Source organism: Neopelma chrysocephalum, unplaced genomic scaffold, assembly GCF_003984885.1.
Source record: "Neopelma chrysocephalum unplaced genomic scaffold, ASM398488v2 Primary Assembly neopelma1_26b, whole genome shotgun sequence".
NCBI lineage: Eukaryota > Metazoa > Chordata > Aves > Passeriformes > Pipridae > Neopelma > Neopelma chrysocephalum.
Window position 1 is genome coordinate 3,429,328 of NW_020897696.1, and position 22,709 is coordinate 3,452,036.

At 41.0% G+C, this 22,709-nt stretch overlaps 1 protein-coding gene across 2 annotated transcripts in view; it reads left to right on the top strand.

Moving 5' to 3' along the window:
• F13A1 (coagulation factor XIII A chain) overlaps positions 1–22,709 on the top strand; it is a 207,029-nt gene that overhangs the window by 172,935 nt on the left and 11,385 nt on the right. For both annotated transcript variants that reach the window (XM_027676244.1, XM_027676245.1), the window contains 7 exons: positions 3,814–3,921; positions 6,414–6,588; positions 11,447–11,585; positions 17,813–17,916; positions 18,719–18,807; positions 19,651–19,804; positions 20,375–20,662. In XM_027676244.1, the coding sequence (XP_027532045.1) occupies positions 3,814–3,921; positions 6,414–6,588; positions 11,447–11,585; positions 17,813–17,916; positions 18,719–18,807; positions 19,651–19,804; positions 20,375–20,662 (1,057 nt within the window). The remainder of the gene's footprint in view (positions 1–3,813; positions 3,922–6,413; positions 6,589–11,446; positions 11,586–17,812; positions 17,917–18,718; positions 18,808–19,650; positions 19,805–20,374; positions 20,663–22,709) is intronic.

A 22,709-nucleotide genomic window follows, 5' to 3' on the forward strand; every position in this document is an offset into this window, starting at 1 on the left:
CTTATATTCTGCAAATCTGGCACCTTCCTGACACAAACATTGACCTATCTTGAGAAACTGCATTATTTATTTGGTTTTGCTAGGAGGTAGTTCTGTCTGGGAGCTTAGGACTCTTCCATAGTCCTTTGCCATGTACTTTCATTCCCCTGTTGGCTGAAATCAGAGGACCTGATTTCCACCGTGTGCTGTGGTGCACCTTTTGCTATTGCTTGCCCATGTGAAAGCTGAATGTGGCAGATGCATCTCAGCAAGCCCCAGCCAAGAGCTTCAATTAGATCATTTTGTATGGGTGTAATAGACTTCAATCTGCAAAGCAACTGAGCAATATTCTTCTGGTCACCTTACTTTCAGTGAAATGAAGATCATGATGTTCTCGATCTTACCCTGCCCATTTCCAACCATTAAAACACATATCTTCCTCATTTTTGGCAATCCTAGATGTTAAGAATAAGAGCATTGCTGTGAGTAAGCAAAAGTACTAGCAGCAAGGCCTGTATTATGGATATATCATACAAGTATGCTTTTTATATTTGTGATATATAGCCCTTTACATGTAAGTAAAATGCATAAGGCCACATTAAGGTGAAAGGTGTATGGTCATATATAAAAGTACAGATAGACTTGTGCATGGTAATGGTCTTAGAGTAAAAAATTGCTTTGAACAGTGACAGCTGGAAGCTTTAACTCAACTTGTAAATTAAAAAGGAACAAACAGTTCAAAACTGGGTTACTAGCGGGAGATGATTCTCACAGCTGCTTTCTGCAGTGAGCAACGTCAACATGAAAGGAGGAAAGGCGAGAAAAATGGACTGAGGAAGAAAAAAACCACAATGGTTGAAACATGGCTGTAATGAATGAGGATGGAGGTGTTCCTTGTAACATGATTGTGATCACTTCTAAGAAACTGTAAATAGCCAGTCACTCAGAAAATTCCACGGAGAATTCAGGGAAAATATGGCTTTGGAAGTAATCTAGACACATAGGAATTCTCTAGCTGAAAAACTTCAGAAGTTGGATTGCTATACTGATCATTTAATGTTGATTTTTTTTTTTTTGTGAGAAGAATAACATAAAGCAGGTGGGTGCAAAGTTCTGTTTCCATTGTGACTTCTCTCTTGTTCACACATCGATCTGCTTTAGCTTTAAAACCCACTGTGCCAATGTAATTCTCTGGCACGTGCATTTGTCCAGGTCAGACTACAGGCAACGAGATCACATCTGCCTGCAACTGCGTATGAGAAACACAGCCCTAACTCAGACAGTGCAAAAGGTGATACAGCCCCTCTTACTTTGATTTAAATGGAAGGTCATCTATTAGAAACAGATTAGCATGAAGGAAACCAGCATGACTAACTGTATTGCTCTGTAACACAAGGCACTTCTGTGTGAAGACAGAATCCCTTTGCTTGTGTGATTTCTTATGCCTTATTGTCCATCTGCAGTCTTTCCCAAGTGGCTCTACCAAAGTTCTTTGGTCCTGACATTGATTTATTTTCATTTCAGCTTGTATGGAGCAACTAGTGCCCATGCCTGGCCCAGGTTTACTCTGCTGTCTTGTCTTCCTGCTGCTACTCTGGTTCCTCTGACATTTCAGAGGTGTTCAGCCTTACAACTGCTATGTTTCTATTCCACTCCCCTCTAGATAGCACTTTCGTGCCAAGAGTGAGAGCAGGAAACTGATTTAGTTTGATTTAGTTTTTAAATCCCTGAATAGTCAAAAAGAGGAAAACTGGCTTTCGTGTTAAGGCTACTCCGCATCCTAAGCTACTGCAACAGTGTAAGGCAGCTAGACTTTGCAGCTTGTCCTCTTTCTTCTGTTAATCCAGTTATTTCACAAGTATTCATGTTGTTTTGTAAATGCTAAGGTGGAAGGCAGCAACCCTGATAGCAATTTATTTCCTCTTTATTCTTTCTGTATATGCTGGCAAGATTGACAGTGTCTCATAAACTGTACATGAGGAAGGTTTAATTTGCAGGGTAAACTTCTTATTGATTTAACTCTAGTCTGATGACTTGAAGTGCAGAAAGCAGATTTTGATCCTGGCGAAAGTGATAAATCATTGGGCCAGACCTGAAGAAAAGTGAGCTTGAAGCAGGAATAATGGTTATGAGGGTCCAGAGTTTACCTAATCTGTTGTTCCCTTGGGAAGGAGGGTCTCCAAAATACAGTCATTCAACCAATATTATTTGCATCACATTCAGTGGAGTGGACTGGAAAGTCTATCGTGCAATTATTCAGTTTCCCAGGAATGATTAGGAGTAGATCTCTGAGAAACACTAATCCCTCTTTCCCTATTCCCAAACACCATGAGTTCAGTTTGGCTTAGACTGTAAGGCATTACTCACTAGTGAATGCCTGCTTCAAAGAAAGAATGCCTGCTTCAGTGCTAGTGTGGGTGATGATGAGAGAGATGTGCTGCTTTGGGGGACATTTGCTGAAAATGATCCATACAGTAGTGGTACCTTGAGCAATAAGACCCATGTAGACTCAAGGCAGAGGCAAAGAAAAGGACTTCCTTTGGCCAGGAAATGGCTGAATCTGGTGGAACATAATGGTGCTTCCTCTTTCTTGGCTTATGCCAGAGTTCAGCTGCTGCCTGGAATGTCACCACTATCCCTCCTATCTTCCCTGCAGTATCAGCACCAGTCTTTATTCCTTGGAGCTTCCTTTTCAGCTCTCTGACCTCGCTCTTCATTCTCTTCTGCCTTTCCCTAGGTTGCCAAATTAGCAGCTGGGTCTGGTTTCTTGCTCGCTTTCTTCAGGAGGCAAAACTCAGGTCGGCCTCATCTGCCAAGGAGCCCTAAGCCAGGCAGGAGACAGTTACAAAATCTATCAGTTCTAGTAGTATCATGAGAGCAAAAATCATATTAGTATGAATGATATCTTTCAGGATGCAAGCATAGAACGTAAAATCTAACATGGCAAGAGGACAAGCTCCATGGAGTTCCTGTCACAGCCTTGAATGTTAATATAAGTTTGTGTATCTAGAAGATAGTTGTTTTATTAATATGCATTTCCCTGTCTCCCACCGTTTACCATGGAACAGAGATATTTTCCTTTGCTATGCAGTTTCTCCCAAGGAAAATGAAATACATTGCAGGGCAAGTCCTGTGACAAATGGTTTCTGGTCTATTTAGGCACCTCTGCCCTCAATTCATTCTTGTGCTTGTTCATGCTGGATCGAAAAAATCCGTACATTTTCATTCTATTTTTGAAGAAGACTACTTTAGGGCACTTGGTGTTTTTGACGTCTAAGTTTTGTAGATCAGGATTAATCTATATAATCAGCTTTTGTCTTGTCAATTTTAAACAGATTTAAAAAATAACTTTAAAATATTAGTGTCTTCAAACTAACACTGGCAAACCACTTATTGTTCAACTTCTCAGCAATGTACTGGCTGTGTCAGAGAAGTCCTGAAATTAGCAGGTTTGGAGTCTGTGAAGGACATGAAGTCCTTCACAAGTAGACCAGCTTCTTGTAGTTATTATTATAATATCCTCCTATTATATACTTGTTAGCACTTAAAATTTTATGCCCTGTCAGAAAGGCTGTGTTGTCATTTCAACCTTCTGGAAACTGGACTGAGGTTGAATTGAAAATTACACTCTCTTCCCTTACAACCTCTCATGGGGTTTTTTTTGCCACACATGGGTGATTATTCCAGAAGAAAACTTGTATTGTGAAATGTAGAAATTTGACTTGACCGGCTAATTTTGAAGCTGATTAGTTATTACAACAACAGGTGAAAATAGCCTTGCCTGTGCTTTCCAGAATTTTATCTCTGTTTCCCATTTTATATTCTTTTATTTAGTTTGAAGAAAACATTCTGGATGCTTGCCTGTTCCTGATGGATAAGGCAGAACTTGAGCTCTCTGGGCGTGGAAACCCAATCAAAATCTGTCGCGTTGCCTCCGCAGTGGTACGTAATGGATGCATATGTGTCAGAAGTAACTCATAAATCAAAGCCAGGCTGATTTAACTGGCCCCATATCCTGATGTGCTCACTCCAACATGCAACAGATCAATTCCCCATTCTGACAACTGTCCATTCTGGGGTTTGGCATCTTATTTTGCTCCACTAAAGCTGAAGCAACTTATGTTGGCTCATGGCCTTTTCCTGAGAATGGTGCCTCAGTGTGGGAAAGCCACTTTCAGACCTTGAACTCCAGACGTAAGTATTTCTTGCGACTCTGTGCTCATTTTCCTGTAGCTGATATAATTGAGAAAGCTATTTCTGCTATGGACAATAAGGTGGCCTGATGGGTGGAATTTTGGATGGGGAACTGAGAGACTTTATGTGGACTCCAGCGCTAACCTCAGTGGGGTCTTATAACACTGCAATGGTGGGTGTTGCTGTGTCTGATTTAAGCCCCAAATGACCTAACCAGGCTGAGAACAAACATATATGTGTGCTACTTTGACCTCAGAAGAAAACACTGTGAGAACTGTCCTCTTAAACACGGGGTCCACAAAACATGCCACATTCAGAACAAAAGTACCTAAAATAATCAAGGAGAAGACAGAAGACTTTCCAGACCTCCTTTCTTTCCAGTTGCTAGGCATCAGAAATCATGCTGTCGGTGCAAGAGTAGTCCCATCCCTAATATTCAATTTGCTAGGCTCATCCAGAATGTGGAAGACGAAGACTGAGTCCTCTCCTTTGTCTTATTCGGATCTGAACTGATGCTTTCTGCTTCCCAGAATAATACTCTAGTCATTGAGCTAGTTAATTAGATGTTCTCTCGAGCCAGCTACTGAAATAGACTGTCCACAAAATGTGGCTGCTGGAGATGGATGATCCTTTAACCCATTTGTTATAGCATTTGCCCAGGCTTTAAGAAAACGAGCTCTTTGTCTTAGATGACATTGAAGGGGGATCTCCGGCCTCTCAATCTTGCATAGCATCATGTTAAATACAATAGCTTCAGCAAGAAGTATTGAGAACACCTCCACTTCTCTTTCTCTTTTAACAGTTAGTTATTTCACTCCAGACACTAGAAATATGGTTTCAGACCTCCAGATAGAGGCAAGAATTGAATGTGGTTCCCTCATCTCTGGGCTAGTAGATACAAAAGGTCCCTCATGTAGGGACCATGGAGACCCTCAAGACAGAATAGCACAAAGTTTAAGAACCCAAAGAGGGCTTGGATATTAGTTAAGTTTTGAGCCACTCAATCATTTCAGAGAGGTAGAGAAGCTCACCATTGGCAATCCAGGAGCCTATGTACTTTAGGTCTATACTGCAGAATTAGGCCATAGCTGGGTGTGGTCATCTGAAATCTGGACCTGAGTAAGAAGCGGTCAAGAGGTGCTGAAGTTCAGCCTGTGTTCCCTACCCTCATTCTTGCTCAAGTTGAAATGTTGTAGAGCTGAACTAGTCTGAGGACATTCTCCCATGCTGGATTCCTTCTGAGGCTTCCTTGTGTTGCAAAGCAGGTAGAGTCCTTCTCTTCTTCCATGCTTTACATAGGAGAGCCAGGAGATCAACATGTTGCCCTGTCCTTCAAGATTTCTTTTCTTGGCATGTTTCCCACACCAGTGAGATGGGCACAACCTCTTAATCCTTTGGTTATGACTCTGAATACTTATCTTTATTCAGTCCTAGAGTTCACAGGAAGTCGATTTTCTAATTATAAAACAGTAGTTAATGCAGCCAAAAGCTTTCAAATGAGAATTGTGATTTATTTGGCTGGTGTGTAGCTGTTCCATATTTGCATAATTAAAAGGTACAGAGCGAATGAGCTTTTTGCACAGCCTCAACTGGTTTGGTTCAAATTGCAGCTAGGAGATGTATTGCTCGTTAATGCCTATCAGTATAGCCATTAGTCAGCAAAACTCTCTGCTTTGTATAATCTTACCAAAGGAAAACTTACACAGCAAATTCCTTCTTGTTTTCATGTGTGCTGGACCAAAAGAGTTAGTTTCTACTCTAAAAATAACAGTGAACTGGTTTTCTTCTCAATCTGCTGTAAATTAGGAGTGATTTTATTAAAATCTGGACTGATATGGACAGAAAACCAAATGATGTTAGGAAAGAATACAGCTTAATATTTCTGAGGCTTGCTTATCAGTGTATAACTGATTGTGTTTATTTAAAATACATATCAGTAAGCATGTTTAATGTTAATAAAACTTACTAAACAGGCAACATGTATACTCAGTGTGGTGATTTAATTTCAGCATTATTTTTAAGTGTCTCACCTTCATTTAAAATTGTTCAGTGATGGAGAATCCAAGGTCCTTAGCGAGATTGTTCTATTTATCCCCTACCTTCATAATGAAATATTTTTATCTTACTTCTAGCATAAACTGGCTATGTTCAGTCTCTCCCATCTTATCTGTCTGCTGCGTTAAGGAGCTTTTTATTATTCAGTCTCTGACATCCCTAATGCTCATTTTCTTTGACTTTAGATCAACTCCAGGGATGATAATGGTGTGATTGCTGGATCCTGGAACAATTCATATGATTATGGTGTTGCACCTTCAGCCTGGACAGGAAGTGTGGACATTCTCTTGGAGTATTACAGTTCTAAGCAACCTGTGCGATATGGCCAGTGCTGGGTCTTTGCCGGTGTCTTCAATACATGTAGGTATCAGTGAGAAAAGCTCCATGTTGCCATGCAATTCTTGCTTAACAGAGTTCTTAGGTAAAACTAACTAAAATATTTCCTGACTCTGTGTTGTTCAGGAATAAATAGCACAGAGGCTTAAAAATACATGGCTAAAATAGATGGTCTTCAAATAAAACTTTGGTGTGTACTTCAGTTCAGCTGCTCTTCCACACAAATCTGTTAACTATTTCTGGGTTCAGTAAAATGTATTCAGTGACTCACAAGGGTAAGTTTGTGAGAGAGAAAGTTAAGTCTTTTGGCATGGTCCACATTTCTGTCAGGAAATCTAAGATGAACAGGGTGCTTGTCATCTAGACCTGAAACATTAAATTACTATCCAGTATAGGATACGCGATCGTGTTTCTGCTGCAGAAAGGCCAAATCTCACCTACTGAGGATTGTTCCTAGAAAAATTGAGATGAACTGTCCCTACACCTGTCTACTGAGCACTGTTAACATTTTCTACAGAGTTTATGAGCCAGAAGAATGAAGAAAATGCTGGCCTAGTTTATTAATTGTCTAGCACTACAAGGTTAAGTCTAAACACAGTTGGTCAAACTAGAGTTCTAGTGTTGCTGGAGAGTGTTGCAGATCATAAAACCCAGTGAGGAAAGCAGCATTGGATTGGTCCCATTTTTTTACTATCTAGCACTTTCTAACAAGATCATCTGCTAATACACAGGAGCACACTGCAGGGTATTAGCAGTCAGGAAAGACTCTCAGAGTGTAGCAAATGTGCTTTATACAGATAATAGGGACCAGACATTAGAAGCAATGCTTATGTCAAACATCAGTATGGAGCCAGTTAAGCTGTTCCTATGCCTATGGTACTAGCCAATAGAAGAAGCTGAATAGAGACTAAAAGTAAGTGTCTTAAGCTGAGATGATCATCCTGAGAAGCACTTACAACATATGCATTTAAGCATCAGACTGTGGGGAAGACCAGATCAGTGTGTTGCAGGGAGACACCACGTGTATTTCTGCAGGCTTGGAGCCTACGTTGCACCAAGTACTTTTCAGCCACAGCTGAAACCAAGATTTGGTCCATGTCTTTAAGATGTGAAAAGGAAATTACAGAAAATTTCTCTGTGAAACCTTTCCCTTTTTTATGTACCTTAATACTGTCACATGTTGCTTTTTCAAGGAATCGCATTATACTTCACATTATACTTTTATAAAAAATGAGGGGAATTAATCACCCATCTTTCACAGGAAATGTGAAAATTGAATAATGAATGATAAGTTGAAAGAGTGGTTCTTCACCCCCAGGCAGCTTTGGGCATCTCTGTGTTTTTACTTTATTTTTGCCTGTTCTGTATGTGTTTCATTTTGTACAGTTTTCCTCCTGTCTGGATAACTAAATTTCATAACTCATTCTGGTTACCTGAAGTGGTTCAAAAACTATTCAAAGGAGTAAGGACCACAGAAACAAAGCTCTCTTCTGACCACCTAGCCTTCTGCTGGCACACACTTCTCACAGCTGCAGTGGGGGATGGAGTTTCAGATTTCTCCGCTTCTCAAAGAATCATAGAACGGTCTGGGTTGGAAGGGACCTTAAAGATCATCTAGTTCCAACTTCCCTGCTGTTAGCAGGGACACCTTCCACTAGACCAGGTTGCTCAAAGCCCCATCCAGCCTGGGCTTGAACACTTCCAGGAATGAGGCATCCACAACTTCCCTGGGCAACCTGTTCCAGTGCCTCACTACTCTCATAGTGAAGAGTTTCTTTCTAATATTCAATCTAAACCCCACCTCTCTCAGTTTAAAGCCATTCCCCCTTGTCCTATCACTATATGACCTTGTAAAAAGTTCGTCTCCAGCTCTCTTACAGGCCTCCTTTATGTGCTGCAAGGTGCTATAAGGTCTCCCCAGAGGCTTCTCTTCTCCAGGCAGAACAGCCCAAGTCTCTCAGTTTTGTCTTCATAGGATAGGTACTCCAGCCCTCTGATCATCTTCGTGGCCCTGCTCTGGACTTGCTTCAACAGGTCCATGACCTTCTTATGTTGGGTACCTCAGAGCTGGATGCAGTACTCCAGGTGGGGTCTCATGAGAGCAGAGTAGAGGGGCAGAATCACCACCCTCAACCTCTTGGCCACATTGCTTTTGATGTAGCCCAGGATACAGTTGGCTCTCTAGACTGCAGGCACACATTGCCTGGTTGTGTTGAGCTTCTTGTCAACCAGCACCCCCAAGTCCTTCTCCTCAGGGCCGCTCTCGGTCACTTCTCCCCAGGCCATATTTTTGCTTGGGATTGCCTTGACCCATGTGCAGGACTTTACACTTGGCGTTGTAGAACTTCATGAGGTTCACACAGGCCCACCTCTCAAGCCTATCAAGATGCCTCTGGATGCCATCCCTTCCCTCCAGTGTGTCAACTGCACTACACAACTTGATGTCACCAGCAAACTCACCGACAGTGCACTCAATCCCACTGTCTCTGTCACCGACAAAGATGTTAAATGGCACCAACACCTGAGGAATGCCACTCATTACTGGTCTCCACTTGGATATTGAACCATTGACAGCAACTTCTTGAGTGCAATCATCCAGTCAATTCTTTATCCACCAGTTGGTCCATCCATTAAATCCATGTTTCTCCAATTCAGAGACAAGGATGCTGCATGGGACAATGTCAGCTGTTTTGTGCAAGTCCAGATTCTTTCATGTATCTGGAGAGGCTCCTGTTTTGATTTGGGAAGGTGCTGGCAGGTGCTGTGTCCTTCACACATGAAATGCTTAATTTTGTTCCTGGAGCCGTGGGATAATGAGCAATCACCCACATCCAAAGAACCTGAGAGATATCTACTTCCTTTACTGTCTGAGGCTACATGGTCTGTACTTGATGCTCCTCAGCCTCTGCACAACATAATGGGTTTAAAAAGGCTCATGCAAATGTTTCCTATAGAGAAATTCCTCGCAGTGGCTTCCATGGCCCACTTTGTCTTCTCTGCCTGTTGCCTTATCTGGATTTCTATAGATCACAGACAGACACACACACCAGTTCTCCCACCTTCCCCCTGCAATGGCCCTGAATCACCCTATGCAATATTTTGCCTGCAGGCCACTGTGAAACTGGGGCGATGCAGCAGAGGCCCGGAGCCTGCTGTGTTCAATGGAGAGGCATATTTATCTGGGGCAAAACTAGACTTGGTTTGCTGACTAAGTTAGTCAAGTCAGAGACCTGGCACTTTGTACTGTTGCAAGGATTGCTGAAGTACAAAGTTTGTTAAGAATTATGAAATGGAAATGTTGTCCAGTGGCTAATCTGATGATAGCCACTGATATATCCAGCTGCTGATCACTACAGAGAGGACAGCGAAGGTCCAAACAGTCATGTGCAACTAACTGGGTTGTTTTGAGGTGATTTTGAGTCTCTCTCAGCTGCCAATGTTTTATCATTGTGACCAGTCCAGCTTTCCAAGGTTACTATAATGTACGCTCTGGATATTCATCCGTTAAAAATGCTAAAACATTCGAGAAATGGTCATTAATCTTGAAATTGTCAGACAAATTATTTTCAATGAGCCCTGATGGCTCATGCACTGGAAGCCTTGGAGGGCACTTGAATTAAGTTTAATCAATAGGTACATATGGTATTGGATGCATCCAGGTAATTTGTCATCCAGGAACTTGAAATGAATGTGCAGTGTTACACTTTATTGGGAGTCACAGTAGTGACACTAATGAATATACAAAACCCAGCAGTAGCAGGAAGAGCTGTTCAACTTTGCAGCATTGGAACTATTTTTAAATGGGATTTTCAATAAAAATCTTTCCCCTTAAAAGAAAAAAAAAAAAACAAGAAGAGGGGGAAAAACCCAACAAAAACCCTCGGTTTTCTGCAGAATCATGTTGTCTCCTAACTTGGAAAAAAGGAACTTTTTTTGGCTGAGAAACAAAATACGTCATCTGGAGAAGCTGAGATGATGTGTCACCCTGCAACCCTACTCCCCTCTCAGGGCTGTGCTCCATACCTATTTATCAAGCAGGGTGCACACAAACACAGAAACCTACTGATGCACTACAGACTACAGACATAGCTGTAGCATTTCCACATTTCCCAAATCTACCACTTGTCAAATGGTGAGGAGAGTCACCAGTGTTACATTGTGATGGTCTGAGATTTAGGGCCAGGGGCTTTTTTCTTTGGTCCTCCTTTTAAGATCCTTTATGGGAAGGGACTGTTAGCTCTCAAATACTATTGCTTAGTATTCAATATTAATTATGAATTATGTAATGCATTTTATTCAGACTCTCAAACTCTGTCATTTCAGTTGCAAACAATGCAACTTTTCACCATTGCTAGCACTAATTTTCTGCTTTATTCTTTGTGTTCTCCTGATCCCTCCTGTCAGCAGATGTGAAACAGGAAAACTCCAAATCAATCAAAAGGAGATACTTTCTGTTAATTTTCTTTTTAGCATAATCTCATGATTCTCCTGAGTCACTCATACCAAGAGACCTGACATATTTTGCATTTCTTGCAAGTTCAAACTTGTTTTTCTTTGTACCACATTTGGTCGTGCAGTTGACCCACTGCACCAGCTTTGTCCTGAAAGGCTGCAGTGTGGTTGCTATGGAAGGCTGCTTTAAAACTACTGGTAATTAGCTGCTTAGGTTATAACTACATACTCTGAATGCTCATCATTTTGGGACCAAATAAAACATTTATCAAGTACTATATAAAGACAGATAGGAGGAATTATTTGGGTTGTTTTGACTGTGTTTTCCCATTTTATTCTAGTTACTAATAGTTTCTGTCCTCTCATCCTGTCATCTATGAACACAGCCTTCATATTTGTCCTCCTCATCACACTTTTGTCTTTGCCACAGTCCTGAGATGCTTGGGGATACCTGCAAGACTCATCACCAACTACTCTTCTGCCCATGATAACAATGGCAATTTACGGTTGGACTTCTTTCTGGATGAGGAAGGAAAAGTGGACACCAAACTCACAAAAGACTCTGTCTGGTGAGTCTTCCTGGAAAATGCCTTTAATGTGTCAATGATATAAGTAGTAAAAAACATGATGGCAATGCCTATGTTTTATTTATTTCTCTGTGCATTGAAGAACACTGCTAGCTTATGTAAAACAGAATGAATGGATTGTTAGTAGGCTGACTAATATGAAGTGTTTGTTGAGTAAGCAAACCCTGGGGGATCCTGCTAGTACTGTTACCATACAGTGTACATTTAAGCACACCAGAGGAGAGCTGGAATGGGCTGGTGCTCCTTCGGGCCAAGCTATTTCTAAAAATGGAAAGGGGTATGATAGGCACTTCCATCCTTCTGGAGCCAGGCTCAAAGGTGTACCTCAATCTATATGGAAAAATATTCTTCCTGTTTTGCCTGTTCCCAGTTTCCACATTTACAGACTGGTTTTACATTGTGTACATGCAGTCATTGTTGCATAGGTTCCTTCTAAAAGAAATCCAGTTCAGCTGAAAAAGTGAAACAAGTTAAGGTATCATACAAGATACTGAAATTCTATCACCAGATTTATAAGAAGAAAACTACCTAGGACCAATAAATAGAGTTTACACATTCTTTTGCAGAAGGCAGTCCTCTAACTGACTTTTCAAATTCTTACTGTCTGTTATCTGACAGGAGAAGTGTAGCATTCATTGATTATATGCTCTGTGTGGGTTATTTGCCCTCAAGCCCCTCCTCCTCAGAGTGAAGCAGTGAATATGACCTCTATATTCCTATATTCAGGAGATACTCGTCCTATTCAATGTTAATATACTTGATTTGTGTCAACGATATCTTCAATCATTAACATAGCTGCTCATCAGCATGCTTCATTAATCTATGGAAGTCTTTATATTAAAACTGTAATAAACCCATTATGTGGCGGAGGAAATGACTGAACCTGTTGTTGTAACCTCTTTTATGTGATTTCCATAATCAAGAGGAAATCTAAGGAAAACAATTAGGTTCATTTATGTCTGAAGCTTGTATCACAGCATCATAGAGTAGTTGAGACTGAAAGGGACCCATGGAAGTCATCCAATCCTCCTCCTCACAGCAGGGTTAGCTAGAGCTGGTTGCTCAGGGCCATATCTAGTTGGGCTTTGAGTATCTCCAAGGATGGATACTCCACAACTTCTCTGGGAAACTCATGCCAGGGCTCAACCATTCTCACAGTAAAAAAGTGTTTCCTGATCTTCAGACAAAATTTTCTGTGTTTCAATATGTGGCTGTTGCTACTTGTCCTGTCACTGGGCTACTGAGAAGAGTCTGGCTCTTGTCTTCTTTCCCTCAACTCTCTAATCCAGCATTTATACACATGGATGAGGTCCTATTGAGCCTTCCCATCTTCAGACTGAACAGTCCCAGCTGCTTTACCTTCTCCTTGTGTGCAGTCTCTGTTGTATCAGCTGTTGCTTCCAGTTTTCTATATCAGCAAACTTGCTGAGGGTGCAGTGGGTCTTGTAATCCAAGTCATTAATGAAGCTGTTAAATAGTATTGGACCCTGTATTGACCTCTGGTGTACACAACTAATGACTAGGCTCCAGCTGGAGTTACGCCACTAATCACAACCTTCTGATCCCAGTAGTTCAGCCAGTTTTCAATGTATTTTACTGTCCACTTGTCTAGCCTATAGTTCAAGGGTTGGTCTGTGAGAATGTTCTAGGAGATGGTGCTAAAGTCAAAAGGACCAGTCTCCATGCATTCTTCTCCCCTTGTCCTTTCAGTCATTCACTTCATCAGTGAAAGTTATCAGGTTTGTCAGGCACAGCTGGCTGCCTGTAAATCCATGCTGACTACTGCTAATCACCTAGTCCTTAATATGTTTGGAGTTGTTTTCCAGAACTTGCTCTATAACCTTGCCAGGGCTCAAGGTGAGGCTCACAAGTCTGTAGCTCCCTGGATACTCCTTCTTCCCTTTCTTGAAGAATGGAGTGATATTCGTTTCCTTCCAGTCCTCAGGAACCTCCTCCAATTGCAATGATCTTTCAAAGATAGATAAGAGTTGTCTCACAGTGACATTGGCCAGCTCCCTCAGCATTTTTGGGTTCATTCCATCAGATACATTGGACTTGTGTGTATCCAGTGTGTTTAACTAGTTCTAACTTGTTACTCATCTACAAATGGTAAGTTTTCGTTACTCCAGACTTTCATACTGATTGTGGAGGCTGTGATTGCTGAAGGCAAATCTTAGCAGTAAAAACCAAGGTAAAGAAGATATTGAATATTTTGGTCTTCTCTTAATCCTTTGTCACCAGGTCACCTGCTCTGTTCAGCAGCAGCCCCGCATTTTCTGTAGTCTTTCTTTTGATACTGATGTACTTGTCTTTCTTACTGCTGTTCACGTTCCTTGACGTACTCTGTTTGACCTGTATTTTGCCTTTCCTAAACCTGTTCCTGCGTGCTCAAACAGTGACTCTGTATTCCTTCTGGTCACTTCCCCCTCTTTCTTAGCACCTTTTTTTAAAATGTTTGAGTTTAACTGGGACCACCTTGTGGACTTGTACCACTTTTGGTTGATTTCCTGCACACAAGGATGGATGATTCCTAAGCTTGGAGGAGATGACCCTTGAAAAACAACCAGCTCTCCTGGATCCATCTTCTACCCAGAACTACCTCCCATGGGATTCTTCCAAGCAAGACCTTAAACAGGTCTTAGCCTATTCTCCTGAAATCCAGAGCTGTGGTCCTGCTATTTGCCGTGTTTCCTCCTGTTAGGATCCTTTACATCTGGTCTATGAGACAGCAGGACCTCAGTACGTCTCATGGGACTAGTCCTTCTATGGCTCAGAGAGCTGAAACCTCCTCTACCTATAAATGATGTGAAACAAGACTTAGTGACTGGCTGCTTCACTGCTCAGTCCATACACACCCAGTAATGGATCACTGCTATGCTTCAAAATTTTCAGTCTCATCTCTTCTTCTCTCCTTCTGCTAACCTGGTGTATATAACACCTCTCACTCACTTTTGACATTTCGTTTTACTTCCCTACATCTCTTTTTCCCAGTTGTTTCCCAAGACTTCTTAATTCAATCCTGTTTTTTCCATTCTTTTGGGACAGGGTCAGATCATCCACAATCATCCTAGCTCCTCTGAAATCCATACACACCTTTACACTAGCATTTCACCCTCTCATCCCACATTTGCTTTTCTTTGGCTTGAATACTTTTTGAACCACCTTGTTCATCCTTTTATCCACCTGGTGCATTTATTAGTACATGGTGCGCATAACCCTTTGGGCACGACTTAATATATATATCTCTTTTCATTTCTCCTCTGTGTCCTTTCTTTTCATTACTTTGTAACACTCCATGGCAGCCCACATGCCAACTTTTATTGGCTTGTGTCTTAACCTTGATTTTATTTTTAATGTCTATTTTATTTCTTTTTTTAAGAGGACAAGCTCAAGGTATTTATAATGGTTTTTTTAAATGCATTTCTCAATTTTATTTATAATCTTCTGAAAACTGGAAGCAAAGCTCTTTTTCTCTATTAATATATCATTTCTATTGTACTTGTACTCCAGCCTTGTACTGTTGAAGCTGATCTATCTTCAAGTTTTAAATACTCTCAGACTTCAGGGATATTTGGAGCCAGAATTTTTAGTCCAATCAATCTCAGTGTGGGGCTCCCTCTGAATGTTATTTGACATTTATTTATTTTTATTAAAAATCATTTTCTCCCTCAGGGTAGGAAATAACAACACCACCAACAAAACACGTATACAAAATTACACAGACTTTGCAAAAAGTTATTTTTATAAAGCTGGCCGGATTTGGGCCCATCAGTACTGTCTCTGTCCCCTTACTTTGTTCTCCTTGTCTTTCTTAATGATGATATAAAGACACTTATAGAATATTTCTCTTGGATGGGAATCAAGACTCACTCCTACTGTGAGGTCCAAGCAGACCTTCATCAGTACCTCAACAGAAACTTGCTTGATATCACCCCACCCATGCCCAGGCCTGTGTAGAAAGCCTTTCTGAGACCTCTGCTTTCCCATTCACTTCCAGATACCTTTGCTCTAATTTCTCAACAATGTTATCAGTGCTCCTCTTGACCTCAATGCCTGAACCTGTTAGCTAATAAAAGGACAGCAGCTGTTTCCAGCATGTGCCTGTCCCATAAACAGTACGAACTGCCCTTCTTGAACTGTCTTCCAGGCATAAAACCCACATGGTCATCTTTTATTAATTTCCTCATTGCTTTGTTTAGTCTGTTTGTAATTATCTCTGTAAATATTTAATGGTCACTACATTGATCTGTATTGCCATTCTTGCTTTCTTTAATATCTCAGGCTTGCTGTAGAATACAAGAATTACAGGATCAGTTTAAAAAATTATGGTTGCAGAGCCACCTTTTCAGCTATGCTCACTTCTACTAAAGAAGTTTCTGCTACATTTTGGAAAGGCAAATGTTTCCTTCATCCCTACTCTTCTTAATGTTCACTGTTTTACAAGCAGTGTCTTTCTGTCCATTCACATTCGATATCCTAAAGTTCATTTGTTATTTGCATGGCAGCAGACCTAAAGAAATTGCCATCCTGTTGTGTCCAGCACTACACCAACAGAAACCAGAAAGAAAGGTCCTGTCCCTAAGATGAATATAGAAAAAAATATGGAAAAATCTGCATTGCCTAATTACAGAATTTAAGTAGATCTGCCATTTTCCATGCTGTTAAACCCAACCCCTTGCTTTTATCATCCTTCCCTTCTGCTCTTCAGGTTCTTCTTTTGCAGAACACAAAGCTAAAGACACATCTGACTTTGATTCAAAGTGAACCAGTAAAGGCTTCAGGGCAGGGATTGGCTTTCTCACATGTTGGCATAGCAGTATTCAAATACTCACCTACCATGAAGTGCCATCCCATCCTCTGGTAGCCCTCAGCAAAGCTCTGTGAGCATGATTCAGCACTGCCTGCTCTCAGCAGCATCAAAAATTCTCTGCGTGCATGTCATTTTCCTTGAATAATTCCTTTTTCTGTAGTGCTGCTTCATTAACTCTCCTAACTGACAACTTTTACCCTGATCCAAGCTTTCATTTCCACTTTGAAATGCCTTGTTAGACAAGCCTCAGATCCTTCTGACTCTGCTCCATGGCTGGTTTTCACCTATTATTAATGACATGGTCAGAGTTTAACAATCCCCATTTTGGTTGCTAATATCATTGCGTGTACTAGGGGCTATATCAGCAGCTATACAGATGTAATTTTATTCAGAACTGCTGTAGGATATATATAATTTGCAAGCAAAATTGCGCCTTTCTCAATTCCATCCTTCTTTTATTTTTTTGCAGTAATAAAATTCAAAACCTTTGCTGGCTTTACTACAAGACCCTTTTCCTAGATCTTCTTGCTTGTGTTCTCCCTTGAGCGCCAGTAACATTGCAGAAAGTTACAAGATCTATCTTTCTTTTCTGCTCATCTTTGAAACATCCTGGGTAGACTGTGATGGTGCTGTGGTGCTTTTTTTCTTTTCCTGAGCACCCAACCAGGTGAGAGCATTTCAAGCCTGAGCACCTAGATGAACTACTTTCAGAATTTCACCTTTCAACATACTGTGCTGGGCCCTAAAGGCAAGACTTGGCCCACAGTGGTTCTAGGTGGGTTTTATGAAAAACTGTGTGTTTCAGGACAATGCCCTCATTGGCAAGACACACTGGAAAAACCTTATAAGGAATACACAGCGAGAATAGTCTTAGAAAGGCTATGCATGGTCTTTTTCTCAACCAACATGTTTTTTTTGAGCCATGAAAACTGCACACTCCACGCCATGGAGTAAGAGATACCTAAGCTTCAGTCTTAATAATTATAAAGCAGACTATGCTTCATTGGCTTGAAGATTCGAAGTTTGCATGCAGATTGAAGTGGACGTGTCTGGCTGGAAAGGGATTCTGATTTGTGTAGCTCTACATCTACCCCAACAGTCTCCAAACACTGGCATATTTTCGGAGACATTCACATTCAGAACACATTAAAAGACTCAAAAAAGCTTCTTCAACTTACAGTCAAGAAACTACAATGAAGGATTGTGAATTTCAGATTTTTACCAATAGGTATCAATCTTTTAGACCTAAAAACCTGTTCTCTTACAAGAGTCAACTACTTTATCCTTGAATTGGCAAACTTTGTTATTGAAGAAATGGCAGGGCATAAATACACAGGTTTGTTTGGTCTATATGCTTCTTTCCAATAATTTAATATTTTGGTCCCATCTCTTGTCTAAGGAATTATCATTGCTGGAATGAAGCTTGGATGACCAGATCTGATCTTCCTGTTGGTTTTGGAGGATGGCAGGTTGTTGATGGGACACCTCAAGAAACCAGTGATGGTAATATTGCTTGAAGTCCTCCTTAGCTCACTTTCTAATGTTTGGGTTCTTTGCGGCGAACAGTGAGCTGATGATAGCTGAGCCAGTGGTACCATATGGCCAGTGACAACATCTTGAACCAGATTAACCACAGTCACCTGTGCTCAGAGCCTTATCCTGATATGTTTTGAGCTCTAAAAGAAATCTGTCCTTATTATAACACTGATCATGATGCATGGGCACAAAATCCTGCATGAGAAAGGCCTTGCTTGGTACAGAAGAGATGTTATCCTGTTGCCAAAGATGGCTTCAAAAATTTTAGAGCATCTATACAAGATTCTGATCAAATTAGTTCTCCTTCATTTTATGCAGCCCTAGCTAAACTTCCTGAGCAGATAGTAGTCAGGAGAGAAAAAGTGAAAAGCCACTGCTATTTCCTCTCAGTCCTTAATTTCCAGTCCTTAAAATACATGCTTCGCAAATTTGCAGTGAGATCTTTCTCAGCCTCTGGTGTAACTGAGTCCTCCCAAAAGTGTCTGCTTTAACCAAAATCAGCTATAAGTGTGTTTCAAGCACTTGACACTTACAGTGGACTTTATGGTACCATTAAAGATACTGAACCATCAGATTGTTCCAGACTTGAGTCTGTGCTGTCTAGAGGGCTGGTAACAGAAATTAACCTTCTTGTTTCTTGGTCAGAGTTCCTGTAAACTGTTAAAAGAGTAAGCTAAACCCCAAGAATTCCTTTTCTTTGAGAAAATATAGCATTTTTATGTGTTTTTAATTAATTTAGTCTCTGATATTATCTGTCTTCTCCTCACAGGTATGTACAGGTGTGGTCCAGCCTCAGTTCAAGCCATTAAACACGGTCATGTTTGCTTCCAATTTGATGCTCCTTTTGTCTATGCTGAGGTATATACATGAAAATTTTTATTGCAATGAATGATATCAGTGAGACCGAAGTGAGACAGAAGATAGGGCTCTACCACCATTGAGAAGTTACTTCATGTATGCTTCATATCACAGAACAATCTCATCATTATATTTTGACATGCAGGCCAGTAGGTGTGATATGGCTCTAATGAATGACAAAGATTTCTTTGATCTCTGCTCACCAATGTAATAAGCAGAAAAAGCTACTCTGACACAATTGGAACTTCAGGCTATGGTCATTTTTCCTTCCAAGATTCAGCTATGCTGGCAATGGGTTACTAGCTCTAGCTGCTCATCTTTGTTCACCACATTCCTTTTGGCTGCCATGGGTAATGGAGAGTTCACATGGGTGATTTGATTCACAGATCTGAGAGGGAGATATCTCAATAAGGAGCTAGACAGCCTGGTCTGGAGTTTTAACCTCTTGCATCACCAGAGGTGGTGTGCCTAGAATTACAGCAGCTGCAGGACATGTTTCTGTCTAATTGAATTGTATATAGCTTAGGACAGAAAATAATAAAGTTATTTTATCTATTAAGCATTCCCCTCTTTATTTCTAAAGCTTCTTGGTACAAGAAATGTGTAATCATGCTCTCCAAATTTATATCTCTCTAGCCTACTCAACTTTACACTCTCTGTTTTTCTGAAGCTGTGGATAGTAAAATACATCTTAGCATAGGACTACTTTTAAACATGAAACTTCAATGTGGGTAACCAATGGACCGTCAAGTCAACATGTCATTGTTTTGAGGTGAGATAGGCTGACTTCTCTACCTCTCTCTACTTCCATGTATCTCAATCTTTTTTCATTTAATTTCATAGGTGAATAGTGACATTATTTTCTCAAGAATGGAGAAAAATGGAACCCAAGTGATAGAAAAAATTGACACAACCCATATCGGGCAGTTGATTGTGACCAAGGAAGTTGGAGGTGATGGAATGGTGGAGATTACTGAGGAGTACAAGTTCCGAGAAGGTAACCTGAAATGGGGTGGGACCATACCAGTGTACATGTACCTTGGTCAGATCTTGCATGATGGATTTGCAAACGTCTGGCACAGGGATCTTCATAAGAAGGTGCGAAAGTGCCCTCTGGAACTCTTTATTTGTAAGTCCATCCCAGAAACACCGTAGACGCCTTGATCACAAGGCACAAAGAGAGCACAAACTTTGCCACTCAGAAATGCTTTGTACGAGCAAGCTGTAGTCATGGAGCAACTCAAAACATTCAAAACAATTCAAGGTTTTCTTTTCTGTACAGCTGTTTAGACACTTCTTACTCAGGCCAGATGTTTGCAAAGAGTAAATCAATGTGGCCATATTGATAGGAATTCAGCTGCACCGATTTGTCCAACATGGCTTAAATACCAACTCACTTGGAAGCTGTGAAGTTCTCCTAACAATAACGTTACCCCAGGAAGGTTCACTGTCCTCATTCAGTCATTTCAGCTACTACAAACTACGGAAAATGCACCCTTCTGATCAGTAGGTGGGCTAATGCAGTATTCCTGTTTATTTTCTAAATCTGATTTTCATTTATTTCTAGGCTCAGATGAGGAGAGACTGGCTCTTGAGACTGCTGTGATGTACGGAGTTAAAAAGCAAACTACCCGAGATACCACGTATCAGCCGCAAACAGATATTGACATGGACTTCCAAGTACAAAAGGCAGTCCTTGGCAATGACTTTAAAGTCACTATAACTTTCAGGAACAGAAGTCGTAACTCCTACACTGCTACTACCTACCTTTCAGGCAACATAGTGTTTTACACAGGAGTCCCAAAAAGTGAATTCAAGAAACACTCTTTCAATGCAAAACTGGAACCCTCTTCATGTAAGACTTGCATAGTTGTTTTCAAAACTGCTAGCTTTTTTTCTGTCTTATTAACTGTCACTAATGTTTTTACCCATGGGTAGAGGCAATTCTAGTAGCTAGAGGTAGGATACTCTATTTGGTATCAGAAGGCCCCACTCCTAGCTCTGGCCCATATATCATGGTCATTTAGAGCTGAGGCTGTTTTCTTCAGGTTGTTGCTCCCTGCATAATGCTCTCTTACACCAAGCCTTATGTCTGGGAATTGTTTATTTTTCTTATTTAGTACAAAAGAAAGCAAAGGAGCACAGATATTAAGCTGCAAGTTGTTGTTTTTCATACCTTTATTCTCCTAACAGCGTCTTAGCAGGTGGAGGAGAAGGTCTGGTTCTACAGGGTATCATATACAGAGACAATAAGATGAATACTTCATCTTACCTGGTAGAAGCTGACAAGCTCTGAGTAGATTCAAGTGGATATCTGGCTTTGGAGGACTGGGTGGTTCAGGATTTTGTATTTACAGTGATCTATAAAGTTTATATGTAACTAAAATATGTCATTATAGAGAAGGGACATCTGTCAGCTGGGGAGGAAGAACACCAAAGGTGAGTTATCTTTACAGAGACAGCATTTACTTTTCCCAGTGCCCTCTGAACTGCAGTAGGGAGATCCTGCCTCCCCCTTCTCATCAGAAAAGTGGTTCCTGGCAGGCTAGCTCAGGAGGCTGAAGGCAGTATTTTGCACTCCTCAAAGTAGGGAAGTGGGACGTTCTCCTTTTTTAATTTGGACATAACCAACCTATTTCCTGTCAGCCGTCACAGCTCCAGTCAGAAAACAGCAAGGATTGAGCGACATGCTGTACTCCGAAGTGCTATCAAGCAGGCTGGTTGTAGATCCTTGGCTTCTCTAGCAACAAGTGACTATCAATCGCTTGTTCTCCTGAGAGGCTTGTGTCCTTGGTCAGTGCCTCCAGATCAGCAAAAGTGATGAAACCATCCTCTTATGAGGCTAAGTCAGAGGATCCTCCACTTGAGTTTGCTGCTGAGACAGTCAGGAGCAATGATTTTTCCTTCTTGACACTGCTACTGGGCAAAAGCAATCTTTCTGAGCACAGCAGGAGTGGTGGGACTTTGGGAGCCCAAAGGATGGGCCTCCTGATCTGGGTCTGCTGCTGGATCACAGCAACCCTAGCTGACCTCTGACCTTTCTCATTTGTCTTGTCAACCTCATCTCAGCTCAAGGGACACTGTGAGCCCTCTTTCCTCAGTTTTCCTCGGAACTTTGTCTCAGTGAGAAGCCTCCATGGGACCACAGTTCCTGTCATGCCATGAAAAAAATATCTTCTTTCTTCCTCACTTTGAGCATCATCTAAAACTGCATGTTTTATTTGGAGCCAATTAATCTCCATAAAGTAGAAGTCCACTTTCTAGGGATCTACAGGTGAAGGTTAATGAAACATCTACCTCCAGTCTGTAACAAAACCCTGACAGCTGCTCACTTGTTCTTCTTAACTCCCTGGATCATTTGCAGGGGTTCTGGAAATAGTCACTGGGTTGTTCCAACACAGCCTATCAAAACACAGTGGTTTACAGGGTTTATAATGGCTTACATCAGTTACTAAATATTTGATCTGTAATACTTCAAAACTTTGGGAGACTTGGCCAGGTACAGTAAAAAAATTATTTTCAATGGTCTTGGTCTAAATGCTGTGCCACTTCTTTGATGAGGAAAAATTCAGTCATCTTGTAGGAGAGGTGCAAATATCTACTACATTTTCTGGCTGTGATTTGTGCTTAGTTCCAGGACTTATTTATGTCTGCTCTTGCATCAAAGGTCTGTGTAAGGTATTATTCTCTAAAATACAGCTTCTGTAGTGCTTTGAGGCTCACCTATCTCCTCTTTGCAAGAAATCAAATTAATAGATGTTTAAGCATTCACTGAGCCCCATAATTCATTTTTTCTAAGTTAAGTAAATGGTTTGTAAAAAGCTTCTTGAAATCATGCTGGAAACTCTGAATTGAATGATGGCAAGTGAACGCAGACTGGGAAGAGGCACCTGAGAGAACGG